The sequence below is a fragment of the Pholcus phalangioides genome, unplaced genomic scaffold (genome assembly GCF_987345545.1).
Source record: "Pholcus phalangioides strain wild (caught in Gottingen) unplaced genomic scaffold, Ppha-v1.0 ptg000003l_1, whole genome shotgun sequence".
Taxonomy (NCBI): domain Eukaryota; kingdom Metazoa; phylum Arthropoda; class Arachnida; order Araneae; family Pholcidae; genus Pholcus; species Pholcus phalangioides.
This window is the reverse complement of record NW_028301596.1, coordinates 26,865,935-26,892,007: the sequence shown is the minus strand read 5'-3', so window position 1 is coordinate 26,892,007 and position 26,073 is coordinate 26,865,935. Positions and strand designations below refer to the sequence as shown.

The 26,073-nt window shown below is 37.9% G+C and overlaps 1 protein-coding gene across 2 annotated transcripts; it reads left to right on the top strand.

Annotated features, from left to right (window-relative positions):
• The first annotated feature begins 5,595 nt into the window (after positions 1–5,595).
• On the top strand, positions 5,596–10,608 carry LOC149088345 (uncharacterized). Of its 2 annotated transcripts, XM_089247288.1 has the most exons (3): positions 5,596–7,047; positions 9,858–9,910; positions 10,227–10,608. In XM_089247288.1, the coding sequence occupies exon 1, from the start codon at positions 5,790–5,792 to the stop codon at positions 6,210–6,212; it is 423 nt and encodes a 140-aa protein (XP_089103414.1). In that variant the 5' UTR covers positions 5,596–5,789; the 3' UTR covers positions 6,213–7,047; positions 9,858–9,910; positions 10,227–10,608. The 2 variants fall into 2 exon arrangements, with proteins under 2 accessions (XP_089103414.1, XP_089103419.1); XM_089247293.1 differs by lacking the exon at positions 9,858–9,910.
• The last annotated feature ends 15,465 nt before the right edge of the window (positions 10,609–26,073 follow it).

The following is a 26,073-nucleotide window of genomic DNA, read 5'->3' as shown; positions in this document are numbered from 1 at the left end:
GAAGAGAGCTGCTGGCTCTCCCCCCCCCCCCCACCACATCGCCATAGTGACGAGTGATGCGTGACGAAGGATGCAGGAAACCCTGTGAAGGGAAAGAGTAGAAACCCAAAGACAACACAAGGATCCCTCCCGCCAGGGGGAGCTACAAACGGCAGAAATTCTTGTATGTAAATAAACAAATGGAAATAAAGATATATAGAGGGTAAGGGTAGAGTGCAGAGACCGGTCCCCCTTATATCGCCAAGTACAAAACTTCGCCAAGCGTACCATAGCGGATCCACGTCAGTAGACACAGGCGGCTAAACGGTTCTTCAACCACGGTTTGCTTACAGCTGACCATATAAAAATGCGGGACATGCGTTTAAGCAAATACGGGACAAAAAAATTATTTAATAGCAAATACACGGCTAAATGATTCTGTACTCATTCATTTGGGTAGGGGGGGGGCGTTAAAGTATTTAATAGCAAATACACGGAACAAAAAAAAATAGTCCCGTATTTCTGCGCTAAATGATTCTGTACTCATTCATTTGGGTAGGGGGGGGGGCGTTAAAGTATTTAATAGCAAATACACGGAACAAAAAAAATAGTCCCGTATTTCTGCGCTAAATGATTCTGTACTCATTCATTTGGGTAGGGGGGGGCGTTAAAGTATTTAATAGCAAATACACGGAACAAAAAAAATAGTCCCGTATTTCTGCGCTAAATGATTCTGTACTCATTCATTTGGGTAGGGGGGGGCGTTAAAGTATTTAATAGCAAATACACGGAACAAAAAAAATAGTCCCGTATTTCTGCGCTAAATGATTCTGTACTCATTCATTTGGGTAGGGGGGGGGCGTTAAAGTATTTAATAGCAAATACACGGAACAAAAAAAAATAGTCCCGTATTTCTGCGCTAAATGATTCTGTACTCATTCATTTGGGTAGGGGGGGGGCGTTAAAGTATTTAATAGCAAATACACGGAACAAAAAAAATAGTCCCGTATTTCTGCGCTAAATGATTCTGTACTCATTCATTTGGGTAGGGGGGGGCGTTAAAGTATTTAATAGCAAATACACGGAACAAAAAAAATAGTCCCGTATTTCTGCGCTAAATGATTCTGTACTCATTCATTTGGGTAGGGGGGGGGCGTTAAAGTATTTAATAGCAAATACACGGAACAAAAAAAATAGTCCCGTATTTCTGCGCTAAATGATTCTGTACTCATTCATTTGGGTAGGGGGGGGCGTTAAAGTATTTAATAGCAAATACACGGAACAAAAAAAATAGTCCCGTATTTCTGCGCTAAATGATTCTGTACTCATTCATTTGGGTAGGGGGGGGGCGTTAAAGTATTTAATAGCAAATACACGGAACAAAAAAAAATAGTCCCGTATTTCTGCGCTAAATGATTCTGTACTCATTCATTTGGGTGGGGGGGGGGCGTTAAAGTATTTAATAGCAAATACACGGAACAAAAAAAATAGTCCCGTATTTCTGCGCTAAATGATTCTGTACTCATTCATTTGGGTAGGGGGGGGCGTTAAAGTATTTAATAGCAAATACACGGAACAAAAAAAATAGTCCCGTATTTCTGCGCTAAATGATTCTGTACTCATTCATTTGGGTAGGGGGGGGCGTACGTCAGCAAAACTGAGACAACCCCCCCCCCTCCTCACCCATGAAATATACCTCTGAATATAATCTTATATTGTCTGTTAATGTTAATTCACTTGTATTGTAAGAAGAAATTTTTACTAATTGCTGACTGGAGCCGTATGAGTGTCATGCACATGAAGTTACATACAATGGGCTAATTAAAAGTCTGATTTCATTCTTCTTAGTGGAGAGTTGTTAATTTAGAGTTGAAAAAAATATCAAAAATCGATTGACAGTTGCAGTGGTGTCAGAGACAGAGATACTGTTGGTGGGCAGGGTACTTTATGGAATGGGTATGAGCACCCAGAGAAATGATTCAGAAATCAATCAAAATTTCCTACTTCAAGATCAAGACAAGAACCCACAAGTTCCAAAACTTCCAGCATCCTTGGCCAGTCAAAGGTGCCGACATGAAGGAAACATTGATGAGGGGGGGGGCGAAAATCGCCATTCATTCCGTTTATAAGGGACCCAAACCCGTAATCAGGAAGCGAAATGGTGCATTACATTGTATACTCATGAGTTATTGGAGTGGGGGGGGGGGGCGGCTCAAATGGTATCAGCCCCTAGTTTCTGTCGCCTATGGTCGGAGTGTTTGAATATTATTTCAATGTGATAATACAAAGTGATTTGAAATGTGCATCGCATTGTAAAAATATAATTTGAAAATAAGACTTTTCGCAGCTGTTACACATAAAACTTACATTGTCTTAAAAATTTCCTTAAAGATATATTCTCTGCATGGATGCATTTAATAGTGAATTACGGAAATCGTGCTGGGACGGCCACATTGATCGCAATTTATTATCTCGATGTGCACCCCCCAACGCCCCTCGCTGCAAGAAATGGAAATCCCTACAGAAAGCGGGAAGCGCGGCCTATACAAAGGAAACTAAGTTTTCAAAATTTATTTGATCCCAATTTATTATTTGGGTGAGCTCCCCAACGCCCCTCACTGCAAGGAATGGAAATCCCGACAGAAATGCGGCTTATATGGTGAAAATTAAATTTTATAAATTTATTGGATCCCAATTTAGTATCTTGATGTACGTTCCAATGTCCAAAAAAAATTTGTTCCATTTTCTACGCCTAAAGCAACTACCCTATTTATAAGATCACAACAAACATATGAATTATAAAGCAATTCAAATTTTTCGCGGCAAATTGACGATACAGTGACGGCAAATTTGTACCACGACGAGTTTGTAGCACGACGAATTGACGCTGCGACAAATTGAATGCGACGAATTGTCCTGCGACAAGTTGAACTTGACAAATTGACCTAGACCCGGGGATTTCATACATGGCCGTCTCACGTAATAGGTCCCTGAACAAATATGAGGTTCTGGGTTAGTTCCTGCTTGGCCGGAAGTAACTTACGATCTGATGTGATGATTTCTAATGTAAGTTTATATGTACAGTTGCATAGGCGTAAACTTGTATCCGGCCCATGGGCCCGAACAACAACTAAATTATAATATTGATTAAAAAAAAGGAAACAAAAATTAAGGATACTTTTTCAAAGGTTCAGGAGCCTCTCGACTAGAACCAAGAACCTCGACTCCTCAAGAACTTCAAAAGATTATGTTGATTTTGTAGTTAATTTTTTATTGTATATTATGATCTCTTATATTATGATTTCCGAAAGACTGAAGATAAATGTACTTTTTTTGGTTAACCCTTTTTTTTTTCATGATTCCGATTGCGCTATTCAAAAAATGTTGCACTGCAAAGAATTATTGACTTTCGAAGTTGACCACAGACACAACGTGGCGCCAGAAATTCTGACACTTGTCTTAGTGCGGTGGGGCTTAATCCCTTTGGGAGTGTTCCCGTAAAGAAAGGGGAGAGGCCCTGGCCCATCCTTGTTATGCCCATCCTTGTTATGCCCATCCAACAAAGACAGTGAGGTTTAAGGAAAAACGGAGATATACGTTCAGAGCAGGCCTTTTTTTAACATGTTAACTGAGGGGGGGAGGGATTTTGCCCCGCTAGCCTTTCCATTTCCCCCACCAGTTAAGATAAAAAAAATGACCACTTGTGGGGCAAAGCCCGTTTCTTGTTTTCCTGCAGTAGCTTCAGCTTCAAACGAAGAAGGGAGTGAAAGAAAAAACTAGCACTAAAAAGATTCCGCCATTTGTGAGATCGATGTTTTCCTTTTTTTCAAAAAGGAAATAGCTACGTTCAACTGGAAAGATAAGTTTTCCAGGGACTGACTTCTCTGGAATAGGTCTTTTGCTCTCATAAAAAGACAAAGAACAGATGGGGGCTGGCGTTGGCCAAGGATATGACCATTCACTGATTGTTTTGTTGACGCGCATTAAAGTGAAACGATTTAGTTATATAACCCTGGGAGTAGAAAGGACCTAAAGTTACCGGGTTGTCATCAGATGCCGGGGTTAAAAAATTCTATTTTAGAGCAATATAGATAGATAAAGATCAGTGTTGTAGCGCAAAACCATTCAGATTCAGACATTACGTGGTCCCCAGATCAGAAGAGAGGGGAAATGAAGAGAAGAAAATAAATACAGTGGGGAGAGAACCCCGTTTATACGACTTTCGAGAGACGGAATCACACATACACGGCAGTTCTTTAACCCAGTGGTTCTCAACCGGGGGCCCTAGGATATTCCAGAGGGGGCCACTGATGAAAATCTTGCAAAAGGGGAGCCACGGCTACTGATACGGGGGCCACGAAGAAATTTGTGACATTAAATTTTTTTAGTCACTCTGACTAAAAAAATTGAATTTCAAACAAAATGTGCATAGAATATCTCTTTCGTAATTTTTCCCTATTCGAGTAACATTAACATGAGGAAGAAGGAAATAAAAAAAGTGGTTCATGTAATCTCGGTGGTTTTACGACTTGGGGGTGACAGTAGGCCCTGACACATTGTAAGGGGCGGCAGCGTAGACTTTACTTAAGACAACAAAAATGTCCGATTTTTTTTGGGGGAAATGCAGTCAAACCCAAAGCGTATTAAAGACCCTTTATTAATACACTTTGGTCAAACCCCATTAGACCGGAACTCCAAGAGACCCGAGAAATCACTTCGTAATAACGAAATTTCGTTACAAAGGAATTCCAGATTTTTATATTGTTCCTACCTATCCGAGGTATTAGAAAAGTTTTCGTTAAAACGATATTTTTCCCGTTGTAATGGTATTTGTTACAATGAGAGTTGACTGTATTTCGTCTCAAGCTAATTTTTTACGTGTATTTGCTGCATGGGTAACAGGGCGAATGGCACTTTACTGGTGAGCCATTAATCTTAGAGACATACCCAACTAGAAAAAGTATCCACATCAAGTGTCCAACCCAGATATGTCTGTCTTTCCCGATGCCAACTAAAATAATTTCACGTTTCCAAGTGCAATATTCACCGAGATATGCGAATTCAAAAACTTGAAGAAATTTGCGAAAAAACAGCATTCAATGAGGGTAAAATGGTTTCCCCCTCATTTAATGCTGTTTTTTTCCAACTTTCTTGGAATACCTCAGTGAAAAATTTGAGTACTACACATTATTCGGGTACTTTTTCCAACTGGAAGTATGCCTCTAGGACCAATGGTTCGCCAGTAAAATGCCATATGTCATAAAAAACTAATTTGGAAATAATAAAAATTTCATCCAGTACAGTAACTTGATGACATTGTGCCGTCTTCAAGCGCAGAGTTTACATTGATTAAAATTGGACTGACACAACACATAAAACATACAAATCAAACTGAGAAAAACACAAAACAATAAACTTCACAAAAAGTAACATTACGATGATACAGACCCTTTGGGATTTATTCTATTTTTACTGTATTCTATTATGTTTATTTTGCTTTTTCGTTATTTTCATAAATTAAATTCAAAAATATTTATACTTCAGACAATTTTTGAATAACTATCTTCTAATGGGAAAACGGGGGGGGGGGGGAGAAAGGAAGGGGGAGTAGAAAATTATTCATGTTCGCAAGGGGGGCCACAGGAATGAAAAATGGGTGAAACGGGGCCATGGACAAAAAAAGGTTGAGAACCACTGCTTTAACCGTTCTTATTTAGCCGTAACTTCTCCCAAACTCAGAAAATAATTTTCATTTAACTTTCGGATTGTGCTTAAAAGTTATCTGATTGTGAAGAAAACAAAGGAAGGTCATGAGTAGAGCCCGGATTATATGCAAATGCATATGTGCATATGCATTAACCCAATTTGGCAGACCCACAGCCTCTCCAAGACCCAAGAAGACAGCCTCTCCAAGACCCACAGCCTCTCCAAGACCCAAGAAGACAGCCTCTCCAAGACCCACAGCCTCTCCAAGACCCACAGCCTCTCCAAGACCCACAGCCTCTCCAAGACCCAAGAAGACAGCCTCTCCAAGACCCAAGAAGACAGCCTCTCCAAGACCCAAGAAGACAGCCTCTCCAAGACCCACAGCCTCTCCAAGACCCAAGAAGACAGCCTCTCCAAGACCCACAGCCTCTCCAAGACCCAAGAAGACAGCCTCTCCAAGACCCAAGAAGACAGCCTGTCTTAGTCCAAAGAACGAAGAGGAGCTGCAGCAATTCAGAAAAAGATGAGTGAAATTTGGTTTCTTTAATTTCCTGATAAGCTATTTCTTCCTTCCTCTCTCTTTCCCATGTGAATGTCAAACCTTCATAGTGCTTATCCTTTCATTTATTTCCATGTCAATTATTCCATTCCCATGACGTGCACATTCATTTCAACGGACGACATTGCCGATATTGTGGAAGGGGACTAGAGAATCTGCCATGCACGGCTATAGAAGGGGGGTCTGCGGAGCATTGCTCTGCCCTATGGAGTCTTGTGATGCTTTCACAACAGGTGGGGGTTCACAACCATACGTGTATGCAGAATTTCCTGAAGTAGGGGGGGGGGTTACAATTGTATTCCCCCTCAAGTGGGAGGGGGGTTTAAATTTCTTCAACCACAACGACACTATACTCTTGGCTTCACAGAAGTTCCCCCCCCCACTCCTTCCTGCGTACACCAGTGCTCAGGATATCAAAAACTGCTCCGCCTCTGGAGGTAGAGTAACCGCCAACCATAATGTTAACCCATTTTCTGTTTCCCAATTCAGAAAATGTGGGTCCATTCAGATAACCCCTCTGTTTATGAATGTTTGATACTCATGATTGTGGGTGTATGAATGTGATTACATTCTTGACTTCTTATTTCTTTCAGAAAGATCTTCATTCGAAACTTGTTGAAAAACCGAGACTACTGTGATAGTGCCTCAAAGAAACCAGGGATTAGAAGCTGGCTTAAGTTAGCTTTCTGCTGTTGTCAACTTTGAGGTGCTTGAATGGAAGCTGATGTTCCTGCTACACAGTCCAGCCGTCTATCCACAGACAGCAACAGGCCTAAATGAGGAAACTAGTTTTTGATGCACAGGCAAGGCATTTACAATTTCCTATACACTTCACTAATCAACTTATATGCTGGGCTTTGACAGATATCTCTAACCAGACAACAAATTTGTCTTCAGCCCCTAATTTTTCACCAAATCCAACCTATAAAATTCCCATAATAGGTTTTAATTGAGCAGCAAGTCCTCGATATATTGCCAAATATTACAAATGCTGCAGTATGCAACTGTTTTTACAACAATATTCACAATGCTCCGAGAACTAGAAATGGAAGTGCTTCATTTATCAAAAACGACAACACAATTGGGCATAGTGAAATGTGTAAGCAAATCCCAAAATCCTTTTAAAAAAATGATGCAATAATGTTGTAAAACCGCCTGTATTGAAAAAAAAACCAAAAATCCAGGTTTTTTTGGTTTAAACCATTTTTTTTGTTTAAATTGTATGAATGTTTAAAACAATGAAACTTCTGAAAAATCATTCGAACTTCTAACCCTTCTAACAATCAATTAAAATGAAATGTTTTAGTACATAGTGTTAATTACATTAATGAGAATTATGTTTCCATATTAATTAATCAATTAATATTTCTAACCATTTCTTACATTTTCACAAAAACCAACTTTTGCAATTTAATTATTTTTTTGCTTAACTCTCAATGGATTACTTTATGCTTGAAAAAATTCTTTTAATGTTATTATTAATCATATATATATACACATGTTTTCCTCCAGTTACTTTCAGTATGCCCTATTAGGAAGCTATTTCGCAAAAACTATAATAAAAATTAGGTAATATAATGTATTTAATGAAGCATAAATAATGCAGATAAATTAGCGATGACTTACGATATACAGAGTGATTATAATTAAGGTTCTGATTTCAAAACACTGTAAGAAAAGAACGATTGTCAGAATGACTTGAAAATTGACATGAATATTCCTGAAGAAATGGAATTTTATTAAGTGTAGGGGGAAAAGTACAATAAAATGTTAAATTAATGACATCCTACACATGGAAAACTTGCTACCAGAATGGAAACAGTAGGCAGTCATGGCAAAATAATAACTTAACGTTACGTGATTACATAATTCGCAGAAACATCACAAAAAAGTGAAGTAATCAAGCAAATAAGTATATCTTACTCAAGAAATGTTAAATATGTTGTTCACCATGGTTTGGCTATGAGGTGAAAGCACAAAAATTCTTGTTCAACAACAGATCAGAGTATGCCTTGGTCATGCTGTGGATGTGCTAGCAATTCACCTTTATTAAACCAAGTGCGCCCCAACGTAAATATTCCTGAGGAACTTCTAACATATAGGGGGATGAAGCTTTCAATTCACCAAAGTTTACAATCCGACCACTGTTCATAACATTTTGAGGAACCCTCCCACAGCCAGAAGTTGCAACCCTTGCAACTTCTGGCTGAGGGGATTAAGGTCAAGTGAACTGACGGCCATCCTGTTATTGTCGAAATGGGTCTTCAGCAGCTGCTTTGCTGGTATTGCAATATGCATCTTGATAGAAGTTCTTCTATCCACACACTGATGCTGTGGAAATGCTGAAATGATGTGGGGGGTTGGAACCATGATGTGATTGCACAAAATAGATTATACTGTTGGCCAAGTATATCATGTACTTGCACATTTTCCACTTTTTTTCTTTAACGATAGAAATTTCCATTGCTTCAGGAGTATCCATGCAAATTTGCAAGCCATTCTGACCAGTACTTATTGCATAGTTTTGGAATCGAAACTTCTTAATTGTAATCACCCTATATATAGCTGATTATTTTTCATAAATTTGTTACTAGTATAGAGTAGAACCTTGATTAACTGGGCTTAACCATGAAAGTATAAAAAAAAATGTTGAACAGTAAGCATGGGTGATATACAGTATGAGATGTGCTACTTCATATGAGAAAGAAAATTCAAATATCTGTGAGGTAATGTAACAGATGTATGATACAATCCTTATTAATGAATTCGGTAAAGATCGAGCATCAGAATTTAGACAAAGGTTAATGTGTTAAATGTGGTAAGAATGAGAAATTTCGGCTTCTGTATAACTTTAAATAACTCAGATACTTAATGGGGAAAAAAAAATATATCTATATATATTCTGGCCACTGTTATGAGACTTTTTGAAAAAAACCACTTATACCATCTTATGCCATTTAAAGATATACCATCGAAATGTTCCCAAAGAATATAAAATGTGGTAAAAATGAAAAATTTTCGCTAATAATGAACCAATATGATATTTCTCAAGAAAAATATTATATTTAGGCCACTTTTATTTCATTTTTGGAAAAAAACCACTTGGTTAAAACCAAGGTTTAAACCAGACAACCCTGGCATTGGGCATTGTAATTCACACATTTTGCACGTCGCTTTTTCAAGTGGTCTCGGAAAAGCATTACCCTTTGCAAAAACTTTGTTATGTGCCGTGTGCATTGTCGAAGAGAGTCGATACACTGGACATGTTGCAAAGGTTTTGTTATTACCATTCACAGGCACACTCACATTCACAATTACAGATATGTGTATTTTTTTTCCCTCCAGATTTTTTTATATACTAATTCTTTTCTTTTTAAGAAATATAAAAGTGTTCATTCACTGGGACATGTAAAACCAAATATTTTTTGGCGTTATCACCTCATAATGATAACTTTCAACCAACTTTCAGTTTGGGAATATTCTCAGAATAATCTGTGTTGGTCATGGTAAGAGGTTTTAGAAGTTTGGTTACGAAGAATGTAGAAGCCTTAACATTATAACCTTAAGATACTATTCCACAATCGGATAACTCCCACTTTAAATTTATTTGCAGTTTATTTCGAAGATTTGAAAAGGCTTGAAAGAGAAATGTGAATTCTTAATCAGGTACGCACAGACAGTAACAAACATACATTTGCTTCGGGAGGCATAATGTCTATCACAAATCATATTTTTAACCCACTTGCAAGTTTGTGGTGTTCGGTCAGAACATAACTCCAAAATTACATTTTTGAGATATAAGCATTTTCATTGTCATTTAAAAGTCAGGAATGAATGCACACACAAGTGCAAATGATAATATCATTCGTCAGCATGTTGTTTAGAAATTTTTTGGACATATCATGTTTTGCCCAACAGAATTATATATATCTCACTAGGTTTCATGAATGTGCTAATTAATGTTCACGATTTTTTTTTTCAGGATGATCTTCATTTGAAACTTGGTGTAAGTTCAATAGAGACTTTTGTGATAGTGCTGTCAAAAACCTACAGAATTAAAAGCCAGCTGAAGTTGGTTTTCTGCGGTTTCCCAGCTTCAAGACGCGAATGCGAGCTGGTCTTTCATTTGAAAAAGTCTCTCCGCAGAGAGCGATTACAACATATTAATATTAACAAAATCAATTATGTATAGTAATTAAATATTACAAGACATACAGAAAACTGGATGTTGTCATAAATTAAATATTAATTATTATAATCGAGTTATAACAATTCAATTAAACAACCGCTGTATCTCCTGATTGTTGTATATTATACACTTGCTATGGTTTTACTTTAAAAATAAAGTTTCGTTTAATCAAAGATATACTGGTTCAATCATCTGTGTGTTTGTTCTTTCTGTAATATTATGATTCTCATTTTTAGAGGATATTTCGTTAACAGGTTTTGAACATTTCAGGGAGAAATAATTGAATGTTTTAATAGTTAAAACTAGTAATGAATTAATTAAATCATGAAATTAAATAATAAAATAATAATGAATTAATTAAATGATGAAATTAAATAATGAAACAGTAATGAAATAATTAAATTAAATAATGAAATGTTTTTCCACCGTAAAATTTATTTATCTTCGGGGGGGGGGGGAATGTTATCTCAGTTTTGCTGACGTAATACTTTAACGGCCCCTTACCCAAATAAATGAGTACAGAATCAATCATTTAGCGCAAAACAAAAATATGGGATATTTTTTTTTAATACTTTAACGGCCCCTTACCCAAACAAATGAGTACAGAATCAATCATTTCACATTCACAAAAATATGGGATAACTTTTTTTAATACTTTAACGGCCCCTTACCCAAATAAATGAGTACAGAATCATTTAGCGCAAAAATACGGGATAATTGTTTTTTGTCCCGTATTTGATAAATATTTATATGTCCCGCATTTTCTTTGAGTAAATATGGTCAGATTATTTATTAGGGAACCGTGGTTGCAGAACCGTTTGACCGCGTGTGCCTAATGAAGTCACTCCGCCGCATTTGGCGACGAATTAAGGGGGACCGGACACTGCACTTCTACCGAGGGTAACGCCCACACGAATATGTAAATAATGGTGGAGGTGTATAACGTTATAATTGATAAACAAGCAATAAGAATTGTATTTGTAAATATAAACAAGAACCTGTAAATATATTCTGGTGGAGGTATATAACAATTTTGGAATAGGATAAGCAAATTAACATGAATCATAATTGTAAATTGCAATTGAGATTAGTAATTTGTAATTTGTAAATGCACACCTGTAAATATATATTTCTTGAAAACTGCAAATTTAACATGACCCGGCCCTTAGAAGATTCCGTTTTGCAATCAACACATGACAGCGGCCCGATCACCCCGGATCCAAATAAGACACTAATAAGACACTAATGTGTAAAAACGTCAAAGAAAATAATCGTAGCTAGATACACGGTCCAGCCCCTGTAAGAGGAAAGCGCGTCAGGAACCCGGCGAGAACAAACGTAAAACATGCTCATGAAAAGCCCGTCAGGGCGCCAGCTCCTTGAGAAAACGGAGCACCCTTTTTAAAAAAAAAGTCTGCACAAAACGCAATGGCTATACGCAAACAACGCTAGCAGATGGCGGTACTAAATGAAGGGGGTATGCGTTGCTACTACAGCAACGACTGGAACCCCGTAGCACCACTCATGGTATTGGTATTGGTAATAACGTTAGCAAACATACCACGGGAAAAAAATACTTGAAGCGGAATAGCAAATATTGAAAAGAAACCCCCCCCCCTTTTTTCATTGGATTTTTTTGTGATATGAATATTAATTTCAAGAAATAATCTTTTTTTTTTTTCATTTCATCGCTTTTTCTCTTCCTTCTTTATTATGTAAAAAGGCAAAAAATATGTGGATATGCAAACGATGGAACAGATGCACCACGCTAGGAAAATACAAACACCTAGCATAATCAAGTTTTTTTACGTTTCTGCCGACCGGAAATGGTCCTATTCGGTTCACGCGAATTTATTAGTGCAGATTATATAATGAAAAAAAAAAATTACCTCCCCCAAGTTGAGGGGTGGGGGTTATTTAATGTCTGCTTTGCCCAAGGCCATGGTCCTCACATCCTGGAGCAGGGCTCCCTAGGCTGGGATCTTTCACGGGCCCCTATGTGATGAATTTATAACGTGAAAAATACTGAGAAGCGTCCCAGGCCATCTTGTTCATATTCCTGGGCCCCAGGGCTGGAGATCTGTCAGCCCCACCTCGTGGGAGCTATGCCCAGGGCCCTTGCAAAAGTTGGTTCCTGTGGTGGAAGTAGCCCCGAGCAGGGCCGCAACTAGATACTTTGTCATCCGGGGCAAGCTGGCATTTTGGCGCCCCTTGATGTAGAAGAAACAGTTAAAAGGTGAATTCGGCGCCCCCTTCTTGTTCAGCACCCGAGGCACCAGACCATAGACTTAAGATATAAATAGACCGCGCACGCTATTCATAAAACTTGTCGAACGTGAAGAAAAGATGAGCAGTATTGTCGGGGAAAGAACAGGTTCTGCGCTATTACATTTGGCGCGTTTTCGCAGAAGCTAGGATGTTGCTGTAACGAAATTTGACTCAATTCGATCAAGTTGATGAAAACTTTCCTTCATTTTTTCAATGAATTTCACTCATTTTTATGTGAAATATTTAGGGAGTATCAGATTTGAAAAAATAAATTCTATAAAATAAACAAATATTGGAAAACGGAACAACGTATATGTTGTAAAGCCTAATTCATTTATATTTTTAAATATTCTCTTCATTCACTTTGTCGCTTTTAATTTCGAAAATTTATTTATACTAGCGGTTATTAAAACAAAAATATATCTTTCCAGAACATTACAATTACTCTATATACTCATAATTAATGTATAATTAATTATAATGCATCATATTATGTTATGTAATGTAACACATTCACACTCATACCATATTCAGTCATGAAATAATATTCAAACAATAAGAAAAAGTTTCATTTCTAACATTCCTGAAAAACCTTTTATAACCTCATCACACAAAACTGTAAACACTTACATAATATTTCAGGATTAAAATAGATTTTACTCAAGAAAATTACAGAATCTCATCATCAATTTCTCTAAATTATCAGAATTAAAATTCCATGTAGAGTATATATATGTAATAATTTAAAGTGTGTATATATATATTTATATATAATATTTTAGGATATAATATTTCATATATATAATATAATATTTACACATGTTACATATATATATATATATGACATATGTAATCTCTTCGCTCCAAAAGTATGCATATGTTAATCTTAATTTAAGGTATTAAATCGTTTTTAGAATGATACTAATATGATACTGAATTATACTAATATTTTTAGAGGTTGTTATGCACTTTTATGCAAAACTGCAATTGTATAGGGGGGGGAGTTTTCCTCACATTCTATTTAAATAGAATATTTCTCATAAATTTCTCCTCCTGAAAAGCATATTTTCTTCCAAGTTGAGCAAAAGTCGAATGAACTCACTAGCTCGCCAAATCTTGCGGAGACGTATATTTCAGTTAAAACTTCATAAAACTCACAATTTCAATCATTTATTGCCAAAAATTCTATTAAAACATTTAATAATGATTCATGACATTTGAATTTTACCAAAACTTGGAACTTTAGTTGAATTAAATCCAAAATGGAGTCGTTAAAAACTGAGATTACGTCAGAAATCCATTGCATCGTCAATTTAATATTCCAATTTTTAATTTATAAGAAGGGGAATCAGCAAAAAAGTATTCCCTTGTGAAAGGATACTGGTCCCCCTTTCCTAAACCGCTCAGAACATCCGAAAGCTGCGCAAGTGTTGGCCATTCTAATCAAAAATAAGACAGCGCGTGTAGATCGTCATACGAGTAGCCATAAGGAAAGCATTGCCAGCGAGATTCCCTGACCAGCCTTTCGACTGGAGTCACGTGACTCCGGATCTTTGCTTCACATTGTAACCCCTCGCGCGCACTCTATAGTATTATTACTCTGTGCACCAGACCCACCTGCCCTCCCCCCAGTTGCGGCCATCGCCCCCACATCCTGGAGCAGGGCCCCCTAAGCCGGGATCTTTTACGCCCGCCCCCCCCCCCGGTCAGACTTTCCACGGCTCCTTCTACTATAGTTAATTTATAGAGTGAAAAAGCAAAAAATTATGAGAATTGTCTCGAACCCCAGAGCTAGAGCCCTGTCAGCTCCGCCCATGTGGGGGCCGTGGTTGCGGCCCTGAGATCCCAGCCGTAGGCATATATATATAATATATGAATTGACGTCATCGTGTTCCCCCAGATGTTCAAGTCTATCTCCGCCTATGCTGGTGACCCATGCCCACCCACAATTACGGGTCTGACAGAGCTAAGGATGATCCTTTCAACTTTTTTATATTTTTCACAGAACAAATTTACTGTGGGGGATGGGACGCCAAAGAACCCAGCTGAAGGATGTGGGGTAACCTATACATTTTTTGTGTAAGTTACCTTAAATGTAATAAATCCGGTGATTATGGACCATCATGGCCCCTCACTCACAGCCCTCACTCACAGCCCCTCACTCACAATGTGGGAGATTAATATTCTCATATATAGTTGCAATTATCGTAAAATAATTTATGAGTTGAAAAATAATGTCAATCTTTGACTTCAATAAAGAATAAAAATTCAAGTAGGCTTCGTGTAAAATACGGGAAAAACCGGGACACTTTTGCCAAAAAGTCGGGACGGCCAAAAAAACAGAAAATACCGGGACAGTCCCGGGAAATACGGGACGTATGGTCACCCAAAATATGAATAACATTAATTAATAACAAAAAAACATTATTATTTAATGACATAAATATTCTAAAAAACATTATAAAGATCATTAATAACTGCATGTATACCTATATCTTTAAGTACAAATAATATTGCATGCTCTGAGCTCTGACACCTGTAGGCCGCACAAAATGCGTAAAGGATTTTTACAGATTATTTTCCAATCGTCGGGATTTATCCTTATTGAATTCAGGCGCGTATACGCTTGCGCGCCGATCTCGCAATGCACGACCCCCTGCAGTTATTCTAATCCGCTCGTAGGTACACAAACTTCCTTTGTGTTCCTTTCTTTCCTTTGTGTTCGTTAAAAAAAAACGATTCCAGGTGGTTTTAGTGAAAACACCTCAAGAATCGTTCTCAATACCGTACAAATTACTGAACGACCAACGCAAATGCTTTCTTGCATGATCCGAGCTCGGGTGTATACGCGCTTTAACACAGTGGTTCTCAACCTTTTTGGAACCGCGGCCCGGTGAATCAAATTGCTGTGAGTTTACGGCCCGGTCTGGAATAGTTTACTCGTTCAAAAGTTAATAATTAATAAACAACCAATTACACTTTGATTGCGAGATGATTAATTAAAAACTCATTTAATCAATTAATTAATTAAACCCTTCTTTAATTGATTAATTAAATTAATCTATTTTAATTAATTAAAACCCGTTTATAATGAATTGAATTCATTATTTTCTTGCGGAGTGATGCAACATTTTTTTTCCGGTAATGTATTAATAACGTGCAGAAGTCAAAACATAACGAAGCGTTTCATCAGCAACTGCAGTAAACATCATCATTGCTTAAGCGCCGGAACATGGGTACTGAGGCTGTTTGAGCACCCCCAATATATTTTACGAGATGGCTGAGCCACCAATAATCAATATACAATGCAACGCTCCACTCACTCTCATGCATAAGGGCTTGAGCCCGTATATACGGGACAAATGGCAACCTTCAGCCCCCCTCAATGTTTTCTTCATTTCGGCGCTTCTACCTCATTAAAAAATTCAATTGATCACAAATCAATCGAGACGTCTTAATATTCAATTCTACAGACTAATTTCGCATAGTGTGTAAAAATATGAAGTTTTCATTCATAGTGGGCAATGGAATTTTTTTGAGCTGACATCAACGCAGCACTTATTTATTAGCACTTTTTTAATAACTTAGTGTAAAATATATTTTACAATCGAAGTTTGCATTTAATCTTAGCTAGAAAGAAGGTAATGATAAAAAAAATCGTCTATATTGTAACTCACCATAAAAGTCCGCTGAAGAGCAGAAAATTGTTCATTTTTGGGTGAAACACTTTTCGGTATATTCAGGATAGATGCTTATGTTAAATTGTGTAACTTGATAAATTACAAAACTTTGATCGCGATTTTTCTACTCTAAAACTTGAACTTTTCTCTATTTTTTAACAAAAATTGAGATTTGTGAACCTATCCACACTCTGGGAAAGAAATCAAAACGAAAACTCTCGCAACGTAATTCACTGCGTTTTTGCAAAGAAAACAGTATTCGAGTTATCACCAGTAGTTATGTGCACCTTGATGACCGATTCAAAAACACACTATTTTCTGTATACAGATGGTGCTTCACTGATTAGTCTCTGAGATTTGCCACGGATATGTGAAATACTTTGTTCTTTTCTGAGAACACATACTAAATCGTAAAGAGGTTTTTACCACTGGCCATAAATAAACGGGTCCAATGGTCGATGGTGGCTTTCTATTGCCCGGAAATTTTCCTAATCACTCACAATTATTCCCCTTTGAAGTTATGCAGCTTGGCGAGTAGCACAGATGTTTTTCCAGTCTCCAAGGAACGTGGGATGCCGAGTTTTCTCATGGCATTATTGTTTGTCTTCAGGACATTTTCTGTGGTGCCGACAATGGCAAAACGCAAATGACAGGGTCATCTGGTTGTCAACAGAGAGAGCCCTGAAGCAGTAGGATATTTTCGGGGAAAGGGACGGAGAGTATGGAAAAACATTCCCCACCCCTGCTGTATTGTTTGGGTCTCATGAAGACGGATACTCAAAAATACGAAAAGAAAAAAAACACAATTAAAAATACTAGTTTTGAGGGGGAGGGAAGGACCAGAGACATGTTTCCTTTCCTTTGGGCCTTGCAACAAAACGAAGGATTTTCAGTGCGATATGGGGAAAAGGAATCCTCCAAATTCTTATAATTTACAATTGCGGCTGGAAGTCTTTGATCTGGAACTCTAGGAGGGTTTCTCATCTTCTTTTGTATGATTTTTAGACTGAAAAACTAAAATAATATGTACCATAATAGTGAAATAAACCAATTAGTTATTCGTGAAAATACAATACTTTGAAAAATGAAAGGGTAATGAATATATTCTCGCGGCCCGGTACGATTTATGTCACGACCCGGCGGTTGAGAAACACTGCTTTAACAGATCTCTTGGTGCGGTTGAAATCAAGTCAATATTTACATAAGGCGACCGAGCGTAGCGAGGGGGCTAGCGGGAAGCGGATATATCCGCGGCGCAAACGAAGCGTGCTGCGTTACTTGTTGGTCGATTTTGTTGCCACAAGTTTCTTGGGGCAACAGGGGTTTCTACGGGTATCATGGTCATTTTATGGTCACTCCTAGCAAGAAAATCGACCAAGTAACGCTATATATCCGCTTCCGCTCGCTAATTTCGTAAATGCACCGCTATTCCAACCAATCACGTCTCGTCTTGGTTGATAATTCCATGCACATTTCAAATGTGCAATCACGCTAGTTTCAATGTTATAAAAACGATTTTATTTTTTTAACCAACAAATTTATTCATTGAAAGCAAACTTAAATATTCAAACAGTTAAAGGAGGATAACGACTTCAAATTTCTGAAAATGTGATAGAAAATCTTTGTAAATTTTAGTAGAAAATTTCTCCAATTTATCAATGCATTTTTCGATAGTAAATCGACTAAAAATAAACCGATAAATTATAGTATGAAAAATATATCGTGCATGTTAATAATCGCCAACAACCATGAAATATTTAAACGTCTATTTAAATATCAGAACTTCAGAAGAGTAAAGAGATGCTAAAAGGAGTAAAAATATGCTGACATTTTTTTAGAGCAATATTTATGGTCTAGATCTTTCTACATATAGATGTAGATTTTTTCTACATATTTTTTGTTATATTTAATTGATTTATTATATATCAAAGTTTTAAGATTCGGCAAAATATAAATACATTATAAATTCGGTACAAACTGAAATATTCGAACAGCTAAAGGCGCAGATCACGAAAATTGTTTCAAATTTTAGTAAAATATTTCTCCAATTTATTAATGCATTTTTTGATAGCAAGTCGACTAAAAATAAACAGAAAAATTATTGTATAGAACAGTGGTTCTCAACCTTTTTTTGTCCATGGCCCCCTTTCACCCATTTCTCATTCCTGTGGCCCCCCTTGCGAGCATGAATAATTTTCTACTCCCCCTTCCTTCTTCCCCCCCCCCCGTTTTCCCATTAGAAGATAGTTATTCAAAAATTGTCTGAAGTATAAATATGTTTGAATTGAATTTAATTAATTTTTAATTTATGAAAATAATGAAAAGGCAAAACAAACATAATAGAATACAGTAAAAAATAGAAATTATTTTCAATCAATGTAACAATGCAACTCTGCGCTTGAAGACGGCACAATGTCATCAAGTTACTGTACTGGATGAAATTTGTATTATTTCCCAATTAGTTTTTTTGTATGTAAATGGTTATGGTTTCATTGAAGAATGTCAGTTGTAGCTTCCAAAATACGCATTCTTATAATGACAAAAATCGCAAAAAGTGGTAGCAAGAAGTTTTATTAATTTTATTCTTTTCATGCGAATAAAAGTAGTGATGAGGGAGTAGCCACACAAATGAATCACAGTGGAAAAGTTCAACCTTTCACATCGTTTTCAACAATAATACATGTATCAAGGATATAGGTTCATGTTGTAGCCCTACTAACAATTTGAAAAAATGAACTAAAATACGTGTGAAATTTTTTTAAATATTTGTTTGAACCATTCATTCCAGAGAAATCATGTACGCAGTGACAAAACTGTTCGTGTGAACATAATAATGATTCATCATCAGGATTTCAAGCACATCGGAAAATATAAATAATCAGATTTTCAAATAAGAAAATTATCAGTTTGTTGACTTCAATTTCGGTACGGTGAAAATCTGATATTTCGTTGGATGACAAGCTACCTTCAAGTAGCTTTTTGGTTCATAATATGGCCGCTCTCTCGCAGGCGGATGAAGCAACGTGCGAGTTGGCTTAAACACAGGGCAATATTTCACATAACAGTCCGTATTATATTTAATATACAGGGCGCATAGGTAACGGGTCATATGACATTTTACTGGCGAACCATTGGTCCTAGAAGAATACTTCCAGTTGGAAAAAGTACCCAAATAATGTTTAGTACTCAGATATTTGATTTATGTTGCCAAGGGTTACATAGTTATTGAAATAAAAATGTTAACTCTTTATGCGGACACCCTGTGCCCCAAAACCCAATGTGAAAGTTATTTCCCGGTCTCCAACAAAAAAATTCAACGTTTCTAACTGCAATATTCACTGGGATATTCGAAGAAAGGTGGGAAAAAAAACCAGCATTAAATACGGGGAAACCATTTTATCCGTTGCTGTTTTTTCCCAAATTTCCTCAATTTTTCGAATTTGCATATCTCGGTGAATATTGCACTTAGAAACGTGAAACTATTTTAGTTGGCATCGGGAGAGACAGAGCAATAACATCTTAATTGGGTTCTTTGGCACACGGGGACGGTATAAAAAGATTTTTTTACTTTATAACTATACTTTATAACTATATTTTTCACACGAAAAATTCATAATCGTTCAATAATTCATTGTTCAATAGGGCATGCCTATAACATCTCTTTTATAGTCCTTGCCAACAAAATTAGTGAAATGGGATTACTCGTTATCAAGTTATCGCAGCTTCCGGTCATTTTTATTTGGTGCCCGAGTGACGTTATACCGAGGACTGACTATTTATGATTTATTGAATTTTAAATAGATACATTTTGCGGCACTTACATACCGATATTGTGCATGCATTTCACTATTTATAAAGGGGTGGCCAACCTGCTCCCTTAGGTAATTGAAGATTAATTTTTACTTTTTAAATTGAAGAAATTCTTTTCAATTTGTGAGCGATATTTTTTTTATGAATGAATGAGTCTTGTAGCCAACTTGTAGGCTATCTCCCCCCCCCCCCCTCACCGATAATGTGCAGTAGGCCATCTTTGCAATGACCTAATTGATAACTTTTTATTGAATTAGTTTTAGTTTCGTTTCTCATCTTCGAAATTCCCAACCAGATGGGGAGAAAACGTTGAGGGGACGGGGATATCACATACCTCATTGGCGTTGCTGTCACTGCCTTTTCAGTCACCTCATCAATAAAAATTATACAGTTTGTACAATTTTTATTGATACACGTGCACAATTTAGATTAGGATGTTCAGTTTTCCTACTCAAAAATTAAAAAAAAAATTATAATTTTCTTTCCTAAATGAGCATTCTTACAAAAACGAAGAGCCAGTCAAATTATATTAGTGGAGGGTGCAAATCTGTTCCACAAAACAAGGGTTATGGTGTTGACTACACTCTTTAGGAAGACGTTGGCTGAGGTGTTGGGCAACATTTAAAATTTCCATGAGTGCTGCGAACGTAAATAGTTCAGGAATCCCTTAGTTATAAAGATAATATTTTGTATTCATTGTTAAAATGTAGTGGTGACTTAACGAATGGGCCAATAAAGCCCGGTCGAGGGGTTGGTCTTGGACCTTTGAAAAATTATCATTTATTTTTCATTTCCTTTTTTAAAATCAATATTATAATTCACTTGTTGTTTATTTGATTCTATGTTCTACCCCCACCCCCAGTCAAATTTTGTTGTAAAGGGGCTTGAAAAATGTTTCGGCATCGGTCCTCAAGATCTGTTATGAATGGGCATTTAGAATGTGCTTTTTTCCCCAATATTTTTCAAAAAAACATTGGGGGGGGGGGCCTAAAAGTTATCGGTCCTCCCGCATATATGGGACCTTACAAAATTTATTGCGTCGGAGGGGGGGGGGCTCAAATGGCCTCAGCCTCTAGGTTCTGGCACCAATTCTTTATAGAGTGTAATTTATTTCGGTTTCAATATCATTGCTTCCCAATTTTCAACCTCCCCACCTCCATGCATCTTTGGGCTTATTTTCATGTCGGCGCCATGGCCGTCCTCCGGTCGCAGTGAACGAAAGAAGAGACACTCAGTTTTTGCCACAGGCAAAGAAGAAAGAGCCCCCTCAACACCTCAAAGAATCTTCCTCTCAGCCGTGCCTTCTGGCAGTAAGGATTGGAACCGATGGAGGGTGCAATTGGGGATTGAACGGCAGGGAAGAAATGAGATAAACGTATTGTCATGGAACAAGAAAGCCAAAGACCATCCAGATTCTTTAAAAGAACTAAAATTTTGAGCAGATTGTTTCCATTAACTAATTCATAATTAGGACAACTTTTGGTTAAAAAAAAATTTTTCGTCATTGCAAAATGAATAAGCCATATTCATACGAATTTTTGGGGGGGCTGAGCCGCATCTTCAAAAATGTTGGGGGGGTTCGGGCCCATGGGCCATATAGAAGTTTACGCCTATGGGTCCTACCTGACTAAAAATGGTCTGCCTATGAATTTACATGTATACTAAAGAAAATTTGAAGACCATCCCGCCAGGCTCAGGTGAGTTTGTGTTAACATGACACTGTTCCACCCGTGTAAGGCATACATAGACATGTTCGGGGGGAAGGCCACGATGATATGCAATATATAATGGTCGCCATGGGCCATGGCCCCGCAAGGTTAGGTAGGGTCCGGGACAATCATTTCCCTTCATGCTACAAATTCACTGTTGAAGGGCCCATGAAAAGTTTGGTCTGCGGGCTCACAAAATATCCCAGCCTAGGGGACTTGTTTCAGGCTGTGAGTGAGGGGCCATGATGGTCCATAATCACCGGATTTATTACATTTAAGGTAACTTACACAAAAAATGTATAGGTTACCCCACATCCTTCAGCTGGGTTCTTTGGCGTCCCATCCCCCACAGTAAATTTGTTCTGTGAAAAATATAAAAAAGTTGAAAGGATCATCCTTAGCTCTGTCAGACCCGTAATTGTGGGTGGGCATGGGTCACCAGCATAGGCGGAGATAGACTTGAACATCTGGGGGAACACGATGACGTCAATTCATATATTATATATATATGCCTACGGCTGGGATCTCAGGGCCGCAACCACGGCCCCCACATGGGCGGAGCTGACAGGGCTCTAGCTCTGGGGTTCGAGACAATTCTCATAATTTTTTGCTTTTTCACTCTATAAATTAACTATAGTAGAAGGAGCCGTGGAAAGTCTGACCGGAGGGGGGGGGGCGGGCGTAAAAGATCCCGGCTTAGGGGGCCCTGCTCCAGGATGTGGGGGCGATGGCCGCAACTGGGGGGAGGGCAGGTGGGTCTGGTGCCTCGGGTGCTGAACAAGAAGGGGGCGCCGAATTCACCTTTTAACTGTTTCTTCTACATCAAGGGGCGCCAAAATGCCAGCTTGCCCCGGATGACAAAGTATCTAGTTGCGGCCCTGCTCGGGGCTACTTCCACCACAGGAACCAACTTTTGCAAGGGCCCTGGGCATAGCTCCCACGAGGTGGGGCTGACAGATCTCCAGCCCTGGGGCCCAGGAATATGAACAAGATGGCCTGGGACGCTTCTCAGTATTTTTCACGTTATAAATTCATCACATAGGGGCCCGTGAAAGATCCCAGCCTAGGGAGCCCTGCTCCAGGATGTGAGGACCATGGCCTTGGGCAAAGCAGACATTAAATAACCCCCACCCCTCAACTTGGGGGAGGTAATTTTTTTTTTCATTATATAATCTGCACTAATAAATTCGCGTGAACCGAATAGGACCATTTCCGGTCGGCAGAAACGTAAAAAAACTTGATTATGCTAGGTGTTTGTATTTTCCTAGCGTGGTGCATCTGTTCCATCGTTTGCATATCCACATATTTTTTGCCTTTTTACATAATAAAGAAGGAAGAGAAAAAGCGATGAAATGAAAAAAAAAAAAGATTATTTCTTGAAATTAATATTCATATCACAAAAAAATCCAATGAAAAAAGGGGGGGGGGGTTTCTTTTCAATATTTGCTATTCCGCTTCAAGTATTTTTTTCCCGTGGTATGTTTGCTAACGTTATTATTTTGTCGCCAACGATAATGGCCAGGCCTGACAACCCTCTACTAAATTAACCAATCAGGGAACAGAATACGGGCTTCCGAACATTTTGTCTGTAGATATCACGAACATGCGTCCCTCCCTACCCAAGGTTTCTAGAATATATACCCTACCGGCAGAGTTGCCAGATTGGCGGTTTTCCCGCCAAATTGGGCTGGTTTGAAAACGGTTCGGCGGGAAATTTTTGGCTTTGGCGGGTGGCGGTTTTTACAAAATTGTGTTCATGGCGAATTTCTCCCTATTTCTCCCTATTTTTCTTTGCTTGCGAGCAAAGAAGTTTTTCTTTTTCACTTCAGTCCCCGCCTCATGTTGTGTTTTCTTCCTGACAAGGCAGAGGGGATGGGGGGGGGGGGCATCTCATCCAACTTGGAAAGCAAGAACTTTCAACCATAATGCCTTTGCAACCCAATAATTGAAGGGACCGTAAAACAAAAACTTGGGAACTGTCGTAGGCTCTAGATCATAGTTTCCCAAACTTTTCGTTCCATCGCCCCCTTCTCCAGAATTTTTTTCCCCTCATTGCCCCCCCCCCAACTCAACGGAACCCATAAGATCCTGTGTTAAATCAGTAACTTCTATCGCCCACCAGGGGGCGATATTGCCCACTTTGGGAAACACTGCTCTAGATAGTGGTTTTCAACCTTTATGATACCGCGGCGGGTCGGTTATCATATATCCAATGTAGTATAAGTATGATGACCATACGTCCCGTATTTCCCGGGACAGTCCTGGTATTTTCTGTTTTTTTGGCCGTCCCGACTTTTTGGCAAAAGTGTCCCGGTTTTTCCCGTATTTTACACGAAGCCTACTTGAATTTTTATTCTTTATTGAAGTCAAAGATTGACATTATTTTTCAACTCATAAATTATTTTACGATAATTGCAACTATATATGAGAATATTAATCTCCCACATTTGTCTTGAACGTTTGTTTTTCGTGGAATACATTTTAATCTACGGCAATTTGCAGCGATGCATCATTTCCCGCCATTGTGATTTTTCCGTAATTTCAACAATATTTGGCAACTTTGTTTGGTTTTGGCGATAATTGGCGGTGTCCCGTATTTTCCCGTATTTTGAATCCCAATGTCCCATATTTCTCTCGAAGAAATATGGTCAGCCTAAGTATAAGGGAAGTAGTATGTTGTATATATCCAATGACTATAAGGGAAATGGGAGACTTAGTGACGTCACGAGTTTCGCACGGAGGCCTTCTTGTATAGAAGGTGTTGCTCTGACCCGACGGTTGGGAAACACAGTATCTACAGGAGCCTGTGAAAAAAGAGAAGACAAAGAGGTGAGTTCATGAACGGACGTGTTGTGTTTGCTCTTCGTGATTGAATTCTTTGTTTTGTGAATTTGTATTTTTTTTGCTCTAACAATTATCAAGTTAAGGAATATAGATTGAAAGACAGGCCTATTGTGTCGAACATTAGTGGTACCAGCGTTGGGTTAGTTGTCATCGAACAACGTCGGAAGACGTTTTCTAACTTCATACCCGTATTGAATACTTAATTTCAAGTTGTCTTCAGTTATTTATATGGCTTCGTAAATTGAAGCCACCATAGCTCTGGCGATAATGGCGGCAAGTTTAATGGAGACTCAAGAAGGGAATGGTAATGCAAACCAAGGTCAGGGTATTAATTTCCCTGTATGGTCATCTAATTATTCTGATAATGAAATAATAGATTTTTCAACAGACATCACTAGCTTCACCGTGAAATATCACGGAAATACCAGAATTCCAACGTCCAGACCTAATGATCTCAGAAGGAACTTTGTTAATATGATCAGCAATTCAGATCAAATTACTGAAATAAGGGTAGCCAAGAGCGGTGATCTTTTTGTTACTACTAATTCTGCATTGGTGGCGAAGGAGCTACTTAACATCAAAACTATCCTTGACATTCCAGTTGTTAACTCACTTCTAACCGATACACTATCTTCAAAATATATTGTGAGGAATATTCCAGTTGAAATTCCATTAGATGAATTTGCTAATGAGTTAATTCTAAATGGTTTTTACCCTTTGAATATCCGCCATATTCTACGAAACCAAATTCAGACACCAACTATTATTATTATTGCACTAGGGACTTCTGTGCCCATTGAACTTAAATTATGGTATCAGATCTTTAAGCCACAAAGATTTATAGAACGACCTTCCATGTGTAACAAATGTTTCAGTTTCTTTCACAAATCAAAATTCTGCCCAGTCAAGTCTCAAATCTGTTTATATTGTGGTGGTAACCATATTGCCAAAGATTGTGATAGTGAAAAGAAATGCATTAATTGTTCATCACTAGATCATCTTCCTACTGACAGAAATTGTCCAAAATATATCCATGAACAAAAAATTCTCAATTACAAGTCTGAACATAATGTGCCTATTCATGTAGCGAGGAGATTCTGTAAGCCAAATGAGATGTCATATGCCACTAGAGTGCAAACTTCGTCTCAACACATAGATTTATCTAATATCAAAAAAGATATCCAATCTCTTGTTGCAAAAGAACTGGCAGAAATAAAAGAATCAATAATGCTGGAAATCAAACAGTCTGTAGCTGAAATAATTACACAATCATTGAAAGAAATTGTACCAGAAATCATCTCCTGTATATCTAACCAGCTTCAGCCTATG

Excerpts from the sequence above, each read along its gene's own strand:
- LOC149088345 (XM_089247288.1), top strand. The coding sequence starts at position 5,790 with ATGAGTAGAGCCCGGATTATATGCAAATGCATATGTGCATATGCATTA.